Source organism: Dendrobates tinctorius, unplaced genomic scaffold (genome assembly GCF_039654945.1).
Source record: "Dendrobates tinctorius isolate UK_male_01 unplaced genomic scaffold, ASM3965494v1 ptg000016l, whole genome shotgun sequence".
Lineage (NCBI taxonomy): Eukaryota > Metazoa > Chordata > Amphibia > Anura > Dendrobatidae > Dendrobates > Dendrobates tinctorius.
Genome location: NW_027361684.1, coordinates 58,616,730 through 58,636,648, shown reverse-complemented (window position 1 = coordinate 58,636,648; position 19,919 = coordinate 58,616,730). Strand labels below are relative to the sequence as shown.

General features: G+C 41.3%; 1 protein-coding gene across 1 annotated transcript; it reads left to right on the top strand.

Annotated features, from left to right (window-relative positions):
- The first annotated feature begins 2,726 nt into the window (after positions 1-2,726).
- ARX (aristaless related homeobox) lies at positions 2,727-15,511 on the top strand. Its single transcript, XM_073565915.1, has 5 exons — positions 2,727-3,150; positions 4,442-5,201; positions 6,502-6,547; positions 10,962-11,290; positions 14,411-15,511. The coding sequence occupies exons 1-5, from the start codon at positions 2,964-2,966 to the stop codon at positions 14,649-14,651; spliced, it is 1,563 nt and encodes a 520-aa protein (XP_073422016.1). The 5' UTR covers positions 2,727-2,963; the 3' UTR covers positions 14,652-15,511.
- Positions 15,512-19,919: the final 4,408 nt, after the last annotated feature.

The window sequence follows — 19,919 nt, the reverse complement described above, 5'->3', positions numbered from 1 at the left end:
CTTCTTCCATGTAATCAGGGCGCATTGTCTCTGGGGCTGCTGCACGGTGCTGCCTCCCAGAACAACAGGCGCATTCTATTGTTTAAATACAGGGAAGATGATCTTAATTATGGGGCCCCCAGCAGATCGCAGCCACATCCAGCCCCTATTCTCAGCTTCTTTTATGGGAATATTTCATATTATTTAACTAAACTGGTTAGGCTTCACAATTCCTAGGCGATGAGGAAGGGATGCCATTGTTTGCAGGTTGTTTGATGTCTTTCAGAATATTCAATTAACCCCTGATTCCATTTACATTCATATCTCGATATATCTACTACATATATATATATATATATATATATATACCCCCACCGAGGCTGTATATCACTACATCACTGTGGATGCTGAAGGTGTGCGATATACTTGCAGCATCTATAAGTAATTATCATTTATATAGAAATATATCTAAAGATTGTATTTAGAATATTCTACATTTTTCTATCATAAAGCCACAATATATGGTGCTTGTAGTAATATAGTAATAGCATTACAGGCATTCTATTCGAAGCTGCATAGTCTGGTCAGTGGATGACTTCACAATATTATGATTTGAGACACAGTGTTACAAGGTTTAGCCAGGCTGTTCGTGTTATCGCTACTACTGTACAGCATCGTTATTAGAATAGGTTTCTAAGGATTACACAGAAAGCAGTGGTATACTATGAAGCTGTATTTGGGGGTGTGTATATATATATATATATATATATATATATATATTTATGCACATACACACGTACATTTCTTATAAAGCGCCATAGAATTACAGCATCTGTATAGAATAGTTGGGGGTATGTATCTATATCTATACACACACACTATATGAGCATATATATATATTAGCAGCTTCCCCATAAATATTTTTATTCACTCTCTCTCTGATACATAGACTATCATGACATTGTCACTAGAGAAGGACACAGCTACTGCACTAAACAAAGACACCTCTCTTACTATTACCTGCAGTCACTTTCCATACACAGAAGGTCCAGATCGACTGACTGCTGGATATTCAGCTTAAAGCAACCCTATGTGATTTTGCACTGTAGCTAACATATCATTTATGCTCTTGGTATAGTTTTCATCACTATCAATTGCACTATAAAGTGTTTTTCTTTTTGGGGATAGAAAAATGATTGATAGATAGATAGATATGAGATAGATAGATAGATAGATAGATAGATAGATAGATATGAGATAGATAGATAGATAGACAGACAGACAGATAGCTAGATAGGTAGACAGATAGATAGATAGATTGATAGATAAGATAGATAAATATACACATTATAGATAGATATGGAATAGATAGATAGATAGATAGACACATTATAGATAGATAGATAGATAGATAGATAGATAGATAGATATGGGATAGATAGATAGATAGATAGATATGGGATAGATAGATAGATAGATAGATAGATAGATAGATAGATAGATAACTAGAGAGATAACTAGATCTGATTAGGTGACAGAACCCCATGGCAACTTTCAGCGCAATAAGAGAGACTTTTATTTGCCCTTGTAGCTTCAACGTTTCGGCCCAGATATCAGATCCCCTGATGGAATGGTAAGGGGCCACCTCTGGCTAGACCGATGTAAACGCTACACTCCACGGCATATTATCATGTGAAATCCGTCTCCAGATGTGGATTACACTTAGAAGAAGTTCCCATTATGACTCCTTGTATTTTTAAATACTGACTGTAAGTGACTCAAGTGCGTCTTTGTAAAATGCTCTTTTTATTAGATACGTTGAAGTGGAGAAGAGGGGGGTGATGGAGGGTGCAGATGATGACACATTAAACCTGCCCTGGATCACTATGTGGATGGATCCAACATTAGATATGCTGTATCACATCCAGAGCCAGTGGAAGCACATCAAGTTCATGGTCATTTAATTCAGCCATTAATAAATGCAGCATACAGAAGATGGGGGGCGAAGAAGGGGATATTCGGGATTCGTTTATTATACATTCATCAGGGACAATATATGTGATGTACAATTATTATCACTTCTGAAACGAAAATAATAAGCCATCTATAATATATAAATACGCTATGGTATGTATATATATATATATATATATATATATATATATACATATATATATATATATTTCTGTCATATTCCGCAATACATGGAGGCTTGTTATCAGAAAGTTGACTTTTGTTGCAGTTTATTATTTATTGATTTATTACTGTTCGATATTTCAGCAATGTATCAATGATGTATCAATGTGTCATGCATTTTCATATTGCAATTATGAAAGAAGAAATCTTGTCCTTACGTAACGATTCTACATTGACGGCAGAGAATATATGGTATAAATAAAATAAAATAAAGGTGTATACTATATAAACATATTTGATGTAAAGGAAAAAATATATAAATGCAACTAGTAGAGCGATAGTGTCATGCGATGTTTCTATGGTGTCTCTGTGATTTACACTGTATTAGTAATATACTATATGTGCAGGCTATTGTGAGTAATGACAGATACAAAGTAAGAGATCAGGTCTCCCACCATGCCTCCTCTGAGGGAGAACATTGAACCTGGACTGCAATAATGTATTGGCAGCAGATGAATCCGGGGTAATGAGGGGCTCCAGTCCAGGCTTTGGTGCCAACCATTGGCTCATCTGTGTGTGAAGAGTAGCAGAGGGTGTGGGAGCCAATCCAGTAGCTCTGTGTAACACGTGGAGGAGAGGGCTCAGGAGCTGTGCTGTGCACTTCACTACACTGCTGCCTGGTGCCCTGAGCAGGAACAGGGGGGACAGGGGACTCATGTGGCTCTGGGCTCCTGTGCACACTATCATCACACAAGTAGCAGCAGCAGCCACCAGCACCCTGACAGGCAGCCTGCACCCCACAGCAGCAGCAGCAGCACAAAGAGCAAGAAGGGGCATCAAGCACCACCATGAGCAGCCAGTACCATGAGGAGGCAGCTGAGAGGCCGGAGTGCAAAAGTAAATCCCCCACCCTGCTCTCCTCATACTGCATAGACAGCATTCTGGGCAGGAGGAGCCCCTGCAAGATGAGGCTGCTGGGCACCCAGACTCTGCCATCCCTGACTGCCAGGACTGACCAGGAGAAAACTTTGGAAGGTAAGGGGAACCGAGGAGGTTCACATACTGTGCAGGCCTGTGTGCCCGGCTTATGCTGGCACCAGAAGACAACCCTACCAGCTCTATAGCAATTAATAATAGGGTATTATTTTTATTTTTTAATAATCACCTCGTATATATATATATATATATATATATATATATATATTCTTAGAAGAAAACATTTCAGAACCTATATGTATATTGAATTGTTTTATTATTAAAATATGTATTATTATTATTATTATTATATTACTATTATTATTTTTATTTAAAATATTATTATAAACAAATATTTTTGCTGGAATATCTACACTGATTTTTTTATATTCAAACAAAGACAAGAACAGTATTTCGTTCTCAACAAGAACTCAATAAATATAGTTTTTCATAATATACATTTGTGTGTATATATACATATATGTGCATGTATATATGTATGTCTAAATATTTGTGTATATACATATATCTCTGTGTGCATATATGTATGTCTAAATATGTGTGTGTATATATATATATATATATCTGTGTGTATATGAATGTATGAATATATATCTCTGTGCGTGTAATATTGTTGCACTGCATTGTATCCATATGATAATAAGAGAATATATTCCCATTTTTCTCATTGCATTAGATAAACAAATGATTGATAGATAAATAAATAGGGAAAAAAATAGGTAGAAATCTTCTGCATGTGTTATTATTACATTGTTTTCTTTGCACATTGTACACACCACACAATGTGCTGAGAAAGTAGAATTCCTTCATATAAGACCATTACATACAGAATATATTTATCTACAATGGAATATGACAATTAATGTAAATGTCGCATTGTAGTTCTTCTTGTGCAGTCTCTGGCTGATAGAAAGCTTCCCATCTGCCATCCTCTTCCTCCTTGGCACCTCTCCTCTAGGACGTGCCCATGTAACTGTATCCCCTCACTGGTGGCTGTAATAAACATATGGAGGGTTGGAGGTGAAATCTACTTGTACATGTGTTGAGATTCCTTGTTGACAGTAATTAGAGCGTTTCCAGAGGCATCCAATTACCCGAATGTGTGATGGTAGCTGCACCACTGAGTCTGGTGCACAGGAGAATGGCTCCGCCATGGTGGGTGGGTGGTGAGGGATCATCTCCTACTTCTTCATGGTCACTTTCACACCACATCCCATGTTCCTGGTCTTGTACTTAGAGTATAACATGCAGATCTGAGCCGTAATCTGGGAATGAGACAATAGAAATAAATGAATTTCTCCCTATTCTCTCTTTTTCTAACCCCCTGAAGGTTCTCCCAAGAACAATTCTACCTTTGAGGCTGAGCTGCATCTACCTCCAAAGCTGAGAAGGCTCTATGGTCCTGTGGGGGCAGCTGGGCGGATACACCTCCAGTCTGTGCCTGATGCCAGGTCAGCAGTGCCCAGGTCGGATAAAGCTGATCGGCTGCTCTTACTTGGGGGCACAGGAGAAAGCAGCTGGGAGAACCACAGCCTGAAGATCAGCCAGGCCCCCCAGGTCAGCATCAGCCGCAGCAAGTCCTACAGAGAGAACAGCGCCCCCCTGCTGCGAGAAGACCAGAGCAGTCCTGATGGTCTCCAGCAACCGCTCCAGACAGGCGCCTCTCTGCAGGACAGACTGGGAGTAATAGCCCCAAATCCAACAGAGGAGGAAGAGGAGGATGAGGAAGATGAAGAAGATGACGAGGAAGAGGATGAAACTAACAAGCAGCACAATAGTAATAACACCAGCAGCAATGCTAACAGAGGACTCCTGAAGGAGCAGCACCCACAGTACCCACAGCAGCAGCAGCAGCAGCCTGGATGTGGACCTGATGGAGACATGTCTCCTAAGGAGGAACTTCTGCTTCACACTTCAGATGCTGATGGCAAAGATGGTGAGGACAGTGTTTGCCTGTCAGCAGGTAGTGACTCAGAGGAGGGCATGCTAAAGAGGAAGCAGAGGAGGTACAGGACCACCTTCACCAGCTACCAGCTAGAGGAACTGGAGAGGGCTTTCCAGAAGACCCACTACCCGGACGTCTTCACCAGGTATCTTCAGGAGGCTTTATAATGCTCAGGGAGGAATAAGAACTCGCAGGAATCAGCCTAAATTACACGGGAAAACGAATTAGTATTATTTATAGCAAAATCTACAATAATGTAACTGACTTCATCGTCACATCATGATTCCGCCCCTGATCCGATCTGCTCCTCAAGGACATTCCGATGGCCGCGACCCCTATTTCTATTATCAGCCTCACACGCGGCCGGTAATGGCTGCAATTCCCCGAGCAGGGTGATGAGAGCCCAGTCCCGGCCGCCGGGTATTTATATCCCCACGGATCAGTTACACTGTGTGCAGGGAGAAAGCGAGCGCTGCAGGCGATCCCCACAGCCAGGGGATCGCCCGGAGGGGTCTCACCAACCACTCGTGATCACTGGCAGCATTTACAGGCTGCACACACAAGATATACAGTATATATACAAACAAGTATTCATAAGACAATGACACAATTTTCTTTATTCATAAGACACATTTTTCAGTTAATGTATGGTGATATCTGATAGATAGATAGATAGATAGATAGATAGATAGATAGATAGATAGATAGATAGATAGATAGATAGATACATAATAGTAAGATAGATCGATCGAAAACTCTTAAAATTTTGCCTCGATACTGAACCACAGAAATTAGCGGAATCGATTACAGAGATTCTTCCCATTCTTTGCGGATAAGGCTAAACGGAATATCTGTAATTTAATGTTATATGAAACAATCTTTACACATATACCACACATGTGTTTAATATAAAACAAATGGGGGAAAATTGGATATATTTACCGTAGCCTTATTTTCCTGCGGTTTGCTAACAACAAATGGAAGAAAAAAAAATGATCTGTATCATGACAAAATTATAGCTCTATAAGGGTATACATTCGATTCGATATATATGTGTATGTGTGTATATATATATATATATATATATATATATATTTTAACACTTACATTATAAAGTAGTTATATATTTCTACTTAAATTAAAGTTCGTGAGTAGTTTAACATGCTTAAAATGCGAGCTGCTAATATTTAGGAATTGTAGATATAATTAATGAAATGTAATTTGTGTATATATATATATATATATATATATATATATATTTTTATACTTCCTAATTTCATACTTATTTGTGGTTCATTATTGCTGTTAATTGTTAGTATTAGTAGCAGTAAAATTAGTGTACTTGATTTATCGACTATTAATATATAAATGGTTTTGTCTATTATTTTTTTAAGTAAAACCCTATGAACTGATATTATGTTTTGTTCACTTTTGTGTTCATGAAGAGAGGAACTAGCAATGCGCCTGGACCTGACTGAAGCCAGAGTACAGGTGGGTGCTGATGTGGTGTGAGGGTCTGTCTTTTTATACACAATACATGATTCTAGCTATCCCATATCTATCTATCTGTCTATCCTATATCTATGTATCTATCTATCTATCTATCTATCTATCTATCTATCTATCTATCTATCTATCTATCCCATATTTATCTATCTATCTATCTATCCCATATTTATCTATCTATCTATCTATCCCATATCTATCTATCTATCCCATATCTATCTATGTATCTATCTATCCCATATCTATCTATCTATCTATCTATCTATCTATCTATCTATCTATCTATCTATCCCATATCTATCTATGTATCTATCTATCTATCCCATATCTATCTATCTATGTATGTATATATCTATCTATCTATCTATCTATCTTTTCCCATATCCCTCTCTGTGACCTCCATTTTCCCCAGCACACATTTGTGCCCTTTGCAACCTATTTATAGAAGCCCCAATGTCACCGCTGCTGCAATCACGGACTAAATGCTACACTGAAAACAAATCAATCTCCCTGGAGTCCAGGAATTAATTCATCAAACAACGTGCCATTCTTCCCTTCCACCTGTGATAAGTGTGAAGGCCGCTGGGGATGAAGCCCCGGCAGCACAGCCGCTCGGGGCAGGTGAAGGAGAGCAGGGGGCAGGGTGGTGGTGGGGGTAAGGGTGACTGTAGGTTGTTGGAGGCAGCTGGGCTGAGCTCTGGGCAGGTATTTGGCTGTGATGAAGCCTCCAATCGGCCTCTATAAAAGCCCACTTAGTGCTAGAGCAAACAGGGCGCTTCATGGCGGAGGGCTGCGGGATTTGCCCATAGCTGGCTAATGCTATTTGATTTGCCATCTTGGTGATAGCACTGATCTAATGGCTGCCCTGGGAGTGAGTGCACTGCTATTAGAGGTGTTTGCTCTCCATATCCTGAGCCGGGCTCATAACCACAGAGACGATAAACATTGGGATGCCCTGATTGCCAACACGAAGCAGATGTCTCCGAGCAAATCACTTTACTGGGCCAATCAGGCGCTGATAAAGCCTCATAAATTCCATATGGCTCATTTAATACACAACAGTTTCCAGCATTAGGTGGGGCTGACGGAGCCCCCTCTGCTTGGTGACACATTTCTCCATTGTCAAACAGGGCTGTGACAGTAAAGTCAGGGGCTCTAACACTGGGGGACCCTCGTGGGAAAGTCAGATAGAATAAAACTGGAGAGGTTCACGAAATATTACTATGGAGGGGGTTAATACATACAAGACACGGCGGTTAAATGGTTAATATATATCTATATCTATATCGTGCATGCTGGTAAATAAGTGCCACACTGACACAAAGTGTATAGCCTGTCTATCTATCTATCTATCTATCTATCTATCTATCTATCTCTCCCTCCCATATATATATATCTATCTATCCCATATTTATCTGTCTATCTATCTATCTATCTCTCCCATATATATATCTATCTATCCCATATTTATCTGTCTATCTATCTATCTATCTATCTATCTATCTATCTATCCGTCCATCCATTCATTCACATATGCATGTATTAAATTATAATATACTGCATTTATCTGTAACTATATTCAGCACATATTTATTGCTTATATTTATACAGAACATTTAGGTCGTGTTATTAGATTTTTTTTACTAAAAAATATATAATCATACTTTCGGCTGTATCGAAATATTAAAGAAACAATACAAAAAAGCTAAGTTATATATCCCTAGTAGAGTTTAATTAAGCTGAACTATATATATATATATATATATATATATATATATATATATATATATATATATATTCCAAAAGAACGAAGGCAGCACTCCAATAGCAAAAATAAATGTGATTTAGTTGCCCATGTGCGACATTTCGGTCCGGGATGTGGACCTTTCTCAAAGATTTTTTGCCCCCTTTGTCTTCTTTTGGTGCTGCTTTTTGTTTATACATATATATATATATATATATTATATAAAGAATATAAGGTAGAAGAAGTAGCACCCATGGAACTGCCAGAAATTATGAGTCAGGAAGCTGTGATCTCTGCTAGTAGCGCGGTCGCAGTGATTTCGCAGCGGATGAGTGTGATATTGCCGCTGTGTGTACACACAGACACAGGAGCTGATCGTTTATGACACATGTTGCGGAGGGCAGTGCACTGTGTAGTGTTTATAGGGCGGTAATGAGGATTTTATGAACAGGTTTAATAGGTGATCGCCTTCCTGCTCCCTGTGCTCCTGTCACAGGCAGGACATCACTCAGGAGGCGCAGGAGCTGTCACCACCAGGACTGCATGTACCCATTATACACCAAATATAGTGATCGCACAGGGACAACTCGCAGCAATTGTTACAGCAGATTATATGCATCTGTGACACATATACACACATCTATCCAATACATATACGTAATGTTAGTCTACAAGTATATACTGTGTTCTTACAATAATTGTTTAATAGAAGTACTAAATATATCATGGTCGGATATTAGGCTTGGTTGGGCATTTGTGTAGATGTGAATCTGTGCTCAGTTCTGGCTCCTCATCGGTGCAGGCAGTACTATCAGTGTACAGTGCAGGCAGTACTGTCAGTGTACAGTGCAGGCAGTACTATCAGTGTACAGTGCAGGCAGTACTGTCAGTGTACAGTGCAGGCAGTACTATCAGTGTACAGTGCAGGCAGTACTATCAGTGTACAGTGCAGGCAGTACTCTCAGTGTACAGTGCAGGCAGTACTGTCAGTGTACAGTGCAGGCAGTACTATCAGTGTACAGTGCAGGCAGTACTATCAGTGTACAGTGCAGGCAGTACTGTCAGTGTACAGTGCAGGCAGTACTATCAGTGTACAGTGCAGGCAGTACTGTCAGTGTACAGTGCAGGCAGTACTATCAGTGTACAGTGCAGGCAGTACTCTCAGTGTACAGTGCAGGCAGTACTGTCAGTGTACAGTGCAGGCAGTAATATCAGTGTACAGTGCAGGCAGTACTGTCAGTGTACAGTGCAGGCAGTACTCTCAGTGTACAGTGCAGGCAGTACTGTCAGTGTACAGTGCAGGCAGTAATATCAGTGTACAGTGCAGGCAGTACTGTCAGTGTACAGTGCAGGCCGTACTCTCAGTGTACAGTGCAGGCAGTACTCTCAGTGTACAGTGCAGGCAGTACTCTCAGTGTACAGTGCAGGCAGTACTGTCAGTGTACAGTGCAGGCAGTACTGTCAGTGTACAGTGCAGGCAGTAATATCAGTGTACAGTGCAGGCAGTACTGTCAGTGTACAGTGCAGGCAGTACTCTCAGTGTACAGTGCAGGCAGTACTGTCAGTGTACAGTGCAGGCAGTAATATCAGTGTACAGTGCAGGCAGTACTGTCAGTGTACAGTGCAGGCCGTACTCTCAGTGTACAGTGCAGGCAGTACTCTCAGTGTACAGTGCAGGCAGTACTGTCAGTGTACAGTGCAGGCAGGAGCAGCTCCCTGATGGCAGCCTGGGTCTGGGCAATCACCTGCAGCACACGGCTCTTATAAATAAAGATGCCTGCAAGAAATAACTCCAGCAGTCATTATATACCACTGTACTGTACACAGCTTCTGCTGTCCTGCGGACCTACAGCACAATTCATTACCGGCTATAGTATTACATCTGCCATCACTTTACATCAATCAGGTGTTCTCCAGGGTAATAGTAAAGTGTATTTTACATTTTGCATAAGAGTTGGGTGTGCTCCGGATATAGAGAGAAGAGATGTATAATGTGTTATTCCAGTAATTGGGCACAGCGACCTGTTGTAATAAGAACACACATCTCGCTCTCATGCACAGACTATACGGACACACACATACACACAGTATACATACATATACACTGTATACACACATACACACACTATATACACACATACACACAGTATACATACATATACACTGTATACACACATACACACACTATATACACACATACACACAGTATACATACATATACACTGTATACTCACATACACACTATACAGACTCATGCATACACACTGTATACACACAGTATACATACATATACACTGTATACATACATATACACTGTATACACACATACACACACTATATACACACATACACACAGTATACATACATATACACTGTATACACACATACACACTATATACACACATACACACAGTATACATACATATACACTGTATACACACATACACACTGTATACTCACATACACACACTGTATACACACATCTACATACGTACACATCACACGCTACATATACACACTATATACACACAATATACATACACTCTTTATGTACATTTTTCACAAGTACTTGCAGAATAAATAGAATGTGTAACCCTAGAAGTCCTGGGAGAAGGATCGATCACTTTATAATGGAGATGATCTTGTCTATATCAGGTTTGGTTTCAAAACCGAAGAGCCAAATGGAGGAAGAGGGAGAAGGCAGGTGCCCAGAGCCATGCCCCAGGTCTGCCCTTCCCAGGCCCTCTGTCTGGCAGTCACCCGCTGAGTCCGTACCTCGATGCCAGCCCGTTCCCTCCTCACCACCCTGCCTTGGACTCTGCCTGGACTGCGGCTGCCGCCGCCGCTGCTGCTGCCTTCCCCAGTCTACCTCCCCCACCGGGATCCACAGGATTACCTCCCAGCGGGACCCCACTAGGACTCAGCACTTTCCTGGGGGCAGCTGTGTTCCGACACCCGGCCTTCATCAGCCCCGCATTCGGCAGGTAAATACTAATCACAATCAGACCGGACACTGCTACGTCATTGGATTGCAGTACATGACGCAATGGAGGCAGGGTGACGTCACCCTGATTTCTTCTTCTTCTTCTTATTATTATTATTATTATTATATTTATCAATAACCTATAGCACGTGTCTCAGGCAAGTTATAGATGTATGGTGTATACATGAGTAGATAGATAGATAGATAGATAGATAGATAGATAGATAGATAGATAGATATGTGATAGATAGATAGGTAGATATGTGATAGATGGATAGATAGATAGCTTTAAAAGGAAAAACAAAGCCTCACTGGTAAGTACCAAACTATTCAGACAAAAATAGAAAATGAGGTCAGCACTTCCAAAAAGTAAGGCAATATAAATGTGGTTTATTAGCACATAGTTTCAGACAACGTTTCGGTTCTAAGGTGTGATCCTTCCTCAATCTTCAGGAATATTCATACTTTAGAACTGAAATGTCGCCTGCCACTATGAACTAACAATCCACACTATTTTTACCTTACTTTTTTGGTGCGCTGCCTCTATTCCTTATTTTGTTTTAATAGATAGCTGGATAGATTAATATCCACACAATAAAATAATAGAACAGCACTACAATTACATAAAGTGGTGCCAGGCCTCCAAACAATGTCCGATTGTTGTGGTGCACACTACAGAAAGAGAGGCAGAGCTCGGAGTAAATGTGACTACATTGTGGACATTATTCAGCCCAGTGACAACCATTCGGGTCACAGTTCACATGGCTTGAAAAAGGTTCTGAGAGCCGAAACGTTGCCACTGGGCTGAATAATGTCCACGCTTCATTTACATTTATTCAGGACAAGTACTGCCTCTCTTAATATTTTTTTAGATGGATATATTGATAGAAATCTCCTTGAAACAGCAAAAACACAGTGTAAAAGGAATGAATGTCTCAATACATTATAAATATATAATAATTCAGCTAGAGTCAGAAATAAGCAGAGATCCACAACCAGCTGACATGGGGCCAAGGGATCCACAATAGAAAAAAAACCCAACTATTGTCAGCACTAGTCTCACAGGCCCATCTCTGTCTCACTTCTGTGTGTCAGTAATCCTATTAAATGACCCTACAATCATCTGCTCTCTAGATTGTCGCATTCCTCTGTAGGATATACAGAGAAGCCTTTAGGATCCCTACAGCACAACCAGCAGGAGTACAGTCACCCATGTCTCTGCTTCACCTACACGACAGCTACTAGAGGACTATTCTCAGAAAATGGGGGGAAATTATACACTTGGACCCCAATTATTTGATTTATATAGGGTATAGTAATTTCATAAGATGGCAGAGGAGGAAATATCTTTCTGGATGTTTCTTTGTAGAGGAATGCTGCTGCCTACCAGGCCATGGCTCATCTAGTTGTCTTTTTTTTTTGTGAAAGTTGATTATCCGACAGTTTCTATAAGCCACCATACAGTATGGGGTAATGGGGACAGTGAAGGTCATGTACATGAACATGTGTACCCCAATATTTGATTGTGATGATGTGATGTCCCCTAACACGGTGGTCTCTGCAAAATGTCAGCAAATGATCATAAAGTAACACATTTTAACTGAAATTATAGCTTGTGTTATTATTTGATTTTTTTTTTTTATACAATTGGTGTGATTTGTAAATCCTTGAGGTTCCATTGCCACATTCCCTTATTTTGGAAATGCCCAGTTCCATTTTCCCTTTGAGCCTTCTGCATTTGAGGGTAATATTCGGTTATTTTTGGTAATCAGGGGACGTCTTTTTTGTTTCTTCCCCCACAGTATTTTAGGACCTCCTCGAGCCATTTTTCGGTCATGGAGGGACACCTGTGCCCCTGTGTTTCTTCTCATTGGTAACAGTGCAGTGTATGTGTCTTCTGCTCCTGCTGTCACTGCTCTGCTCCTGTCACAGCTAGGAGCTCTCAGGAGGAAGCTGAGGAGCACAGCCTGGCTAATGGGGAGGCCATCAACCTCCTGGGCCTGTCACCTGTGTATTGGGGGCTTCTGTGGGGAGAGCAGGCAAACATCTAGCGCTAAGTCTAATCGCCCCTCTGTCACTCAGCCGGGATCCAGGGCGCTGGTGGGGATGTGACATTCAGCTAAAGGAAAAGATATATATATAAGTATCACTTCCAGCTAGAGAAGGCCACCAGTGCTGAGAAGCAGACCAGCTCCTGACCCGCAGGCTGAAAGGAACATTGAGCTAAAGGCTTTGGATGATAGCGCAAATACATAGTAGACACAGAGTATTTGTTGTCGGGGTGCAAACAATTCCTTTATCACATTGATTACAGTCTGACATTAGCAGCCCAGGATTATTTAAGCTGCTGATTAATTGGATGATTGATTTAATGTCACAGGAAAGGAAACCTACAAAAACTGGCCATAGATATATCACTTAATAATGGGTCCATCGACATTACAATCAAGGTTTATAAGATCTGAACAGTCATTAAAAAAAAAACTGTTCCAAATTGGTTGCAGAAATATATATATATACTGCTCAAAAAAATAAAGGGAACACTAAAAGTTGGATCAGCTATTTTAGTGTTCCCTTCATTTTTTCAGCAGTATATATATATATACATATATATATATATATATATATATATACTGCAAACAGTATATTATTCAACCAGCAGAAATATAGTCACCCATGTCCCTGCTTCACGTGCATTACAGCTATTGGAGGATTATTCTCAGAAGATGAGTGTATATATATATATATATGTCTCAGATGCATTTTGGAGTTACAGGTCAGCCACTATTTAGGGGTCCCCTATATAATCCCCTATATATTGCTGTGATGATCCTGTGCTGACTATGGACAGCTTTTCCTGCTATGATTATATGTTATAACCACAAGCCACAATATATTAGCTCATCATGACCATTCCATATCTGGACTTCTTCCTAAAATAGTTTATGATTGAGTGAAAGGAAAATTGAATATTATAGGGGATGTTCTAATTATCCTATATTTTCAGCCTGGGGAAGTCCCCCCAGGAGTCAGAACCGTTTCCATAGGTTTTGTGCAGAATCTGACTTCGTGCGGCTCTGTTGTGTAATGTGTTGGTGATTGTTGCCCCTCTGCTCCGCAGGCTCTTCTCCACCATGGCTCCCCTGACCAGTGCTTCCACTGCTGCCGCTCTTCTCAGGCAGCCCAGTCCCGCCGTGGAGAGCGCAGCGCCATCTGGCGGCTTATCAGACCCAGTCACGGCCGCAGCGGACAGGAGGGCGTCCAGTATAGCGGCGCTCAGGCTGAAAGCGAAGGAGCACGCGGCGCAGCTCACACAGCTCAACATCCTCCCCGGGAACAGCACAGGGAAGGAGGTCTGCTGAGCCCCGGCCTCCACCCCACCTCACCCAGCAAGACCAAATGGAGGGCCAGGACCCAGCCGAGGACCAGAGACTGCAGGGCTGCTGTGCTAGAAGAGAGAGTGCCACTGTATGCAGCTCCAGAGCGGAAACCTTGCTGCTGTATGACGTCACTGCTGAGCCCCCTGCTCTCTGTGACGTCACAGTACGGCAAATGAAACAAGAAAAAAAAAACTCAAGCCAGTTTTATTTCTCGACTTTCACACAATGATTTTTTTTTCTATTTTTTTTTTATTTTTTCCTCTGGTAATAGGGGGGGTTCCTGGGACCTTCCCTCCGCCACATTATTAACCCTGCCTCTGCCAGGAGCTGTTCATTCATGCAGAACTTTGACCCATGACCCTCCTTAGCTGAATGACCTAGTCAGTGCACTTACAAGAGACGTCTCTCTGTATCGTACTCTTTTCTTTCGCTTGCGCCAACCAAGGTTCTCTCCTTTTTTTTTTGTTTTTTTTTTGTGTTTTTGTTTTTTTTTGTTTTTATACCAAACCAAAGGGAAATGAACTGTCAGATTTATGGACTGTTGAAGTCACTAAACTGTGATGAACTGATTCTGTACATAATAACGTTGTTCTAAAAATAATAATAATAATAATAATAATAATAATAATAAGGAAAAAAGAGCTTTGTATATTTGAAATGTTATAAAAGAATTGCACTCGGTGTAGTGTCGTACGTTTGTCGGACTGTAGAGTTCTATCTGTGTTGTAGATCGCACACGGTTCCTAGCACAAAAATTTATGTAAAAAAACCCCCCCTTTATTTAACTTATTCACTTGTAGAGCTTTCCAAACCTTTAAATCAATGCTACCGTACCTGCGTAATGTTGTCTTCTTGTCGTCATTTTCCAGGCTTTCCGTTGGGAAAGAGCGCCACTCCGAATAAAACGAGACAAAAAAAAAAAAGCCGCCATATGTTTAACAAAACCCAAAGCCTTTTCCATGTATATACATGTTACTACGGATGGGATTGATGTGTGTGAGTGCAAGGAGCGTCTTCTATGGGAGAGTACTTATTTATGACCTTATCATATTACATCAATGACACAAATCAATTAATTGCGCCGGTTTCGTCCCTAATTCTAGCACAAATCTCTCCAATGAAATCAGAGACTGGCATTTTTTTCCTTACGACCACTCACGAGACCCCTATGGCCTGTTTCACACATCAGTTTTTTTGTGTCAGTTAAAATACGCCAAAATGGTGGAAAGCGGATCCGTTGTTAACTGATGTGAACGGATGCCACCGGTCCGTTTTTTTTGACGGAACCGCCGAATGAAGAATTTTAAAGGAACCGCTGCCGGGGGGGGGGGGGAGAGAGAGAGAGAGAATTTTTTTTTTCTGTCCGCCAGAAATGATTTCAGGGTTAAATTTCCGGATGACTTCATTCCTCCGGGCATGCGCATAATAAAAATGCGGATCCTGCAGTACAAAAAACGTTGCATGGTCCGTCCAGGCATCTCGGCGGACGCAAAAAAATTGACGGATCCGCAAAAAAACGAATCCAACGGATGGCCATCCTTCAAGATCCGCCGGTAATGCAAATCAATGGGGGAAAAAACGGATCCGCCAAAAAAATGGCTGATCCGTTTTTTTGCAAAAACGGTGGATTTTGACTGATGGTCAGAAACGGAAGTGTGAAACAGGCCTATGAAATATTAGGCTATGTGCACACGTTGCGGATTCCGCTGCGGTTTTTTCCGCGCGGAAACGCAGGTAAAACCGCAGGTAAAGTGACCTGCGGTTTTCCTGCGGTTTGGTCTGCGGTTTTGCCCTGCGGTTTCACACCTCTACTATGTTAAAGGTGTGAAACCGCTGCGGAAACCGCACAAACAATTGACATGCTGCGGAAAAAAAAACCGCAGCAAAACCGCACGGAAAAAACCGCAGCGTGAGCACTGCGGTTTTGAAAACCCATAGGCTAAGATGGTAAAGTACCATGTCTGCGGAACTGCTGCGGTTCCGCAGGGCCAAAACCGCAGCGGAACTGCAGCAAAAACCGCAGCGTGTGCACATAGCCTTACTATAAGGACTGAAGCGTAGTTGGAAACATACATTAATTGCTGTGTGATAACAAATCATCATTCAGACTAACATTGCAAATAATAGCGCTTACTACAGAACATCATCTTGCTAAGTTATAATAACCGTCACATTATTGGGTTTTCCTTATATGGGGCGACATCCTTGATTTTCTTTCAGCTCTGATTATTTTATGTCTCTATAAATTGTAATTAGAGGTTCACTAACTTTAAAAAAAAAAACCACGAACATGCTCATATTGTGATATAAAAGTTTGAATTGAAGTACGGTGACTTAAACCTATATAATTGTTATGTGCGGCCCGCAGGGATATGACAAGATGGCGCGATATAATAATATATCAGGGTTAATATAAAACAACAAAAAAAATCTTCCTACCAGTGTGCCATATATTAGGAGTAACTGTCTGAATATATGAATGTATTAACGGCAATGAAATAATATAAAAGTATCATCTGGAGGGTGAATCCTCTTGTCTGACCTATTGTATATGTATCACAATGTTGCCCATGTTGGTCTTATCTCTCTCTCTACAAGAAAAATAGAAAGCTGTGGATACTTTTAGAGGGAACATTTCGGCACTTTGATAAATATGGCACATGTATAGAATGCTGTATTTTCTAAAATATTAAATAACAAGACTGATCCATGAGCCCCATTGTATAAATAGAGGCACGTAAAGAGCATCTATTTAAGTCTTGCTACACATGTATTTTATTTATCTATTTAGTTTACTCATTTATATAGCGCCATTAATTCCACAGCGCTTTACAGACATGATCATCCCTGTCCCCGATGGGGCCCACAATCTAAATTCCCTATCAGTATGTCTTTGGAATGTGGGAGGAAACCTGAGTACCCAGAGGAAACCCACACAAACACGGGGAGAACATAGAAACTCCTTACAGATGTTGTCCTTGGTGGGATGTAGAGCCATTACTGAGGATAGTAATACATTGGTCCTCTACTACCAGATTTAAAAATAAGAAAATATTTGACAAATCAAACCAAAACCATCTTGATTATGATCTAGTTGCTGAGACTTAGCCCCAGATGACAGGGTCTCCTTTTAAGCGTCCAATATTAAACTAAAGGGCTACATTATTTGGTGACAGAATTACTTTATGTCACAGAAAAACATTTTGGACATATAGTAACAGACAGAAAAAATGCCATATCCGATACATGGAAATGATATAGGCACATTATGCTCTTTAAACACTGCTCCCTTGATAGATCTCATTGTCTCTCCTGAGAGTCCCATGGCTGCCTAGCTTAATGCCTGAGTAATGTCTATTTTCTGCCTTGCAGTAATCAGTTCTATTTTATGTTCAGTTTATTTTTAAGTGTTCTTATTGTTTGTTGGAGAAAAATCGCTAGGGTCTAATTTAGTCACATAAGCTTTAAAACATCCAAACATCCAAAATAACAAACTGTCTTCAAGTGTTAGGAATCAAGAAGGGAAATAAACTTTTAGGATTCACGCCAGCTTTCCAACATCCAACCACTTGTGTTCTTTTATCTGGATAAAATTGGTGGCCTGACATAGACAAGGACGGCCCCTGCTGACTTTTTCTTAGTGGCGGCCAATAGAAGCCAGCCATCCAGCTGCTGCGAGGTCCTCGGAGTGTGGGAGGGGGGCTAGCCCATTCTCTGCTAATTGATGAGATCCTGTGCAGGAATACATTGTAAAGTAACTGCGTTGATAGCAAGCAAATTGGGTGGCTGGGTGCAAAGGGTATGGCGGGTAAAACATTCACATAGCTCATCACCATTATATTGATGGAGGGTACTATTACTGTGTGGGAGGCACATATGGGGCACTCTTATATTCTTGGTGGGCATTATTACTGTGTTGGAGGCACACATGGGGCAACCTTATATTGTTGGGGGCACTATTACTGTGTGGAAGGCACACATGGGGCACACGTATGTTGTTGGGGAGCACTATTACTGCATGGGAGGGACACATGGAGCACCCTTATATTGTTGGGGAGCACTATTACTGTGTGGGAGACACATGGGGCACCTTTAAATTGTTGGGGAGCACTATTACTGTGTGGGAGGCACACATGAGGCACCCTTATATTGTTGGTGGCACTATTACTGTGTGTGATTAAAATATCGTCAATGTAGTGGTAGTAGGCCAGAGGCCTGATGGTACATGAGGACAAAAAGTCGATTTCAAGCTTGGCCATGAAAAGATTTGCATACTGTGGAGCCATTTTACTTCCCATAGCTGTACCAGTCTCCTGTAGATAGATCTTGTTGTCAAATTCAAAGTAATTGTGGGTGAGGATGAATTTTGTGAGTTTGACCACAGAATCAGCATCATTCCCGGTGTTTTCCATGAAGACTTTGCAGGCATTTAATCCATCCTGGTGTGGGATATTAGAGTACAAAGATTCCACATCCATGGTGGCCAGGATGGTTCCTTCTGGTAGATGACCTATTGCTGCTAGTTTATTCAATAGGTCAGTTGTGTCCTGAATGTAGCTGGGTGTATCCTTTACCAGGGGTTTAAGAACACCCTCTACCCATCCAGATACCTGCTCAGTAAAGGTGCCCACACATGAAATAATCGGCCTCCCTGGATTTCCAGATTTGTGGATTTTGGGAAGCATGCAGAATTTCCTTATTCTAGGACTCTCTGGTATCTCTTATGGATTCGTCAGGCAGACAAGATACCAACTTGTTTAGTTCCTTGTAATAGTCCTGCGTAGGTCACATGGGAGGCACACATGGGGCACGCTTATATTGTTGGGGAGCACTATTACTGTGTGGGAGGCACACATGACGCACCCTTATATTGTTGGGGGCACTAGTACTGTGTGGGAGGAACACATGGGGCCCCCTTATATTTTTTGGGGCACTATTACTGTGTGGGAGGCACACATGGGGCAATGGGGCACCCTTATATTGTTGGGGAGCACTATTACTGTGTGGGAGGCACACATAGTGCACCCTTATATTGTTGGGGAGCACTATTACTGTGAGGGAGGCATACATGAGGCACCCTTATATTGTTGGAGGCACTGTTACTGTGTGAGAGGCACACATGGGGCATCCTTATATTGTTGGGGAGCACTATTACTGTGTTGGAGGCACACATGAGGCCGCCTTATATTATTGGGGCACTATTATTGTGTGGGAGGCTCACATGAGGCACCCGTATATTGCTGATGGGGC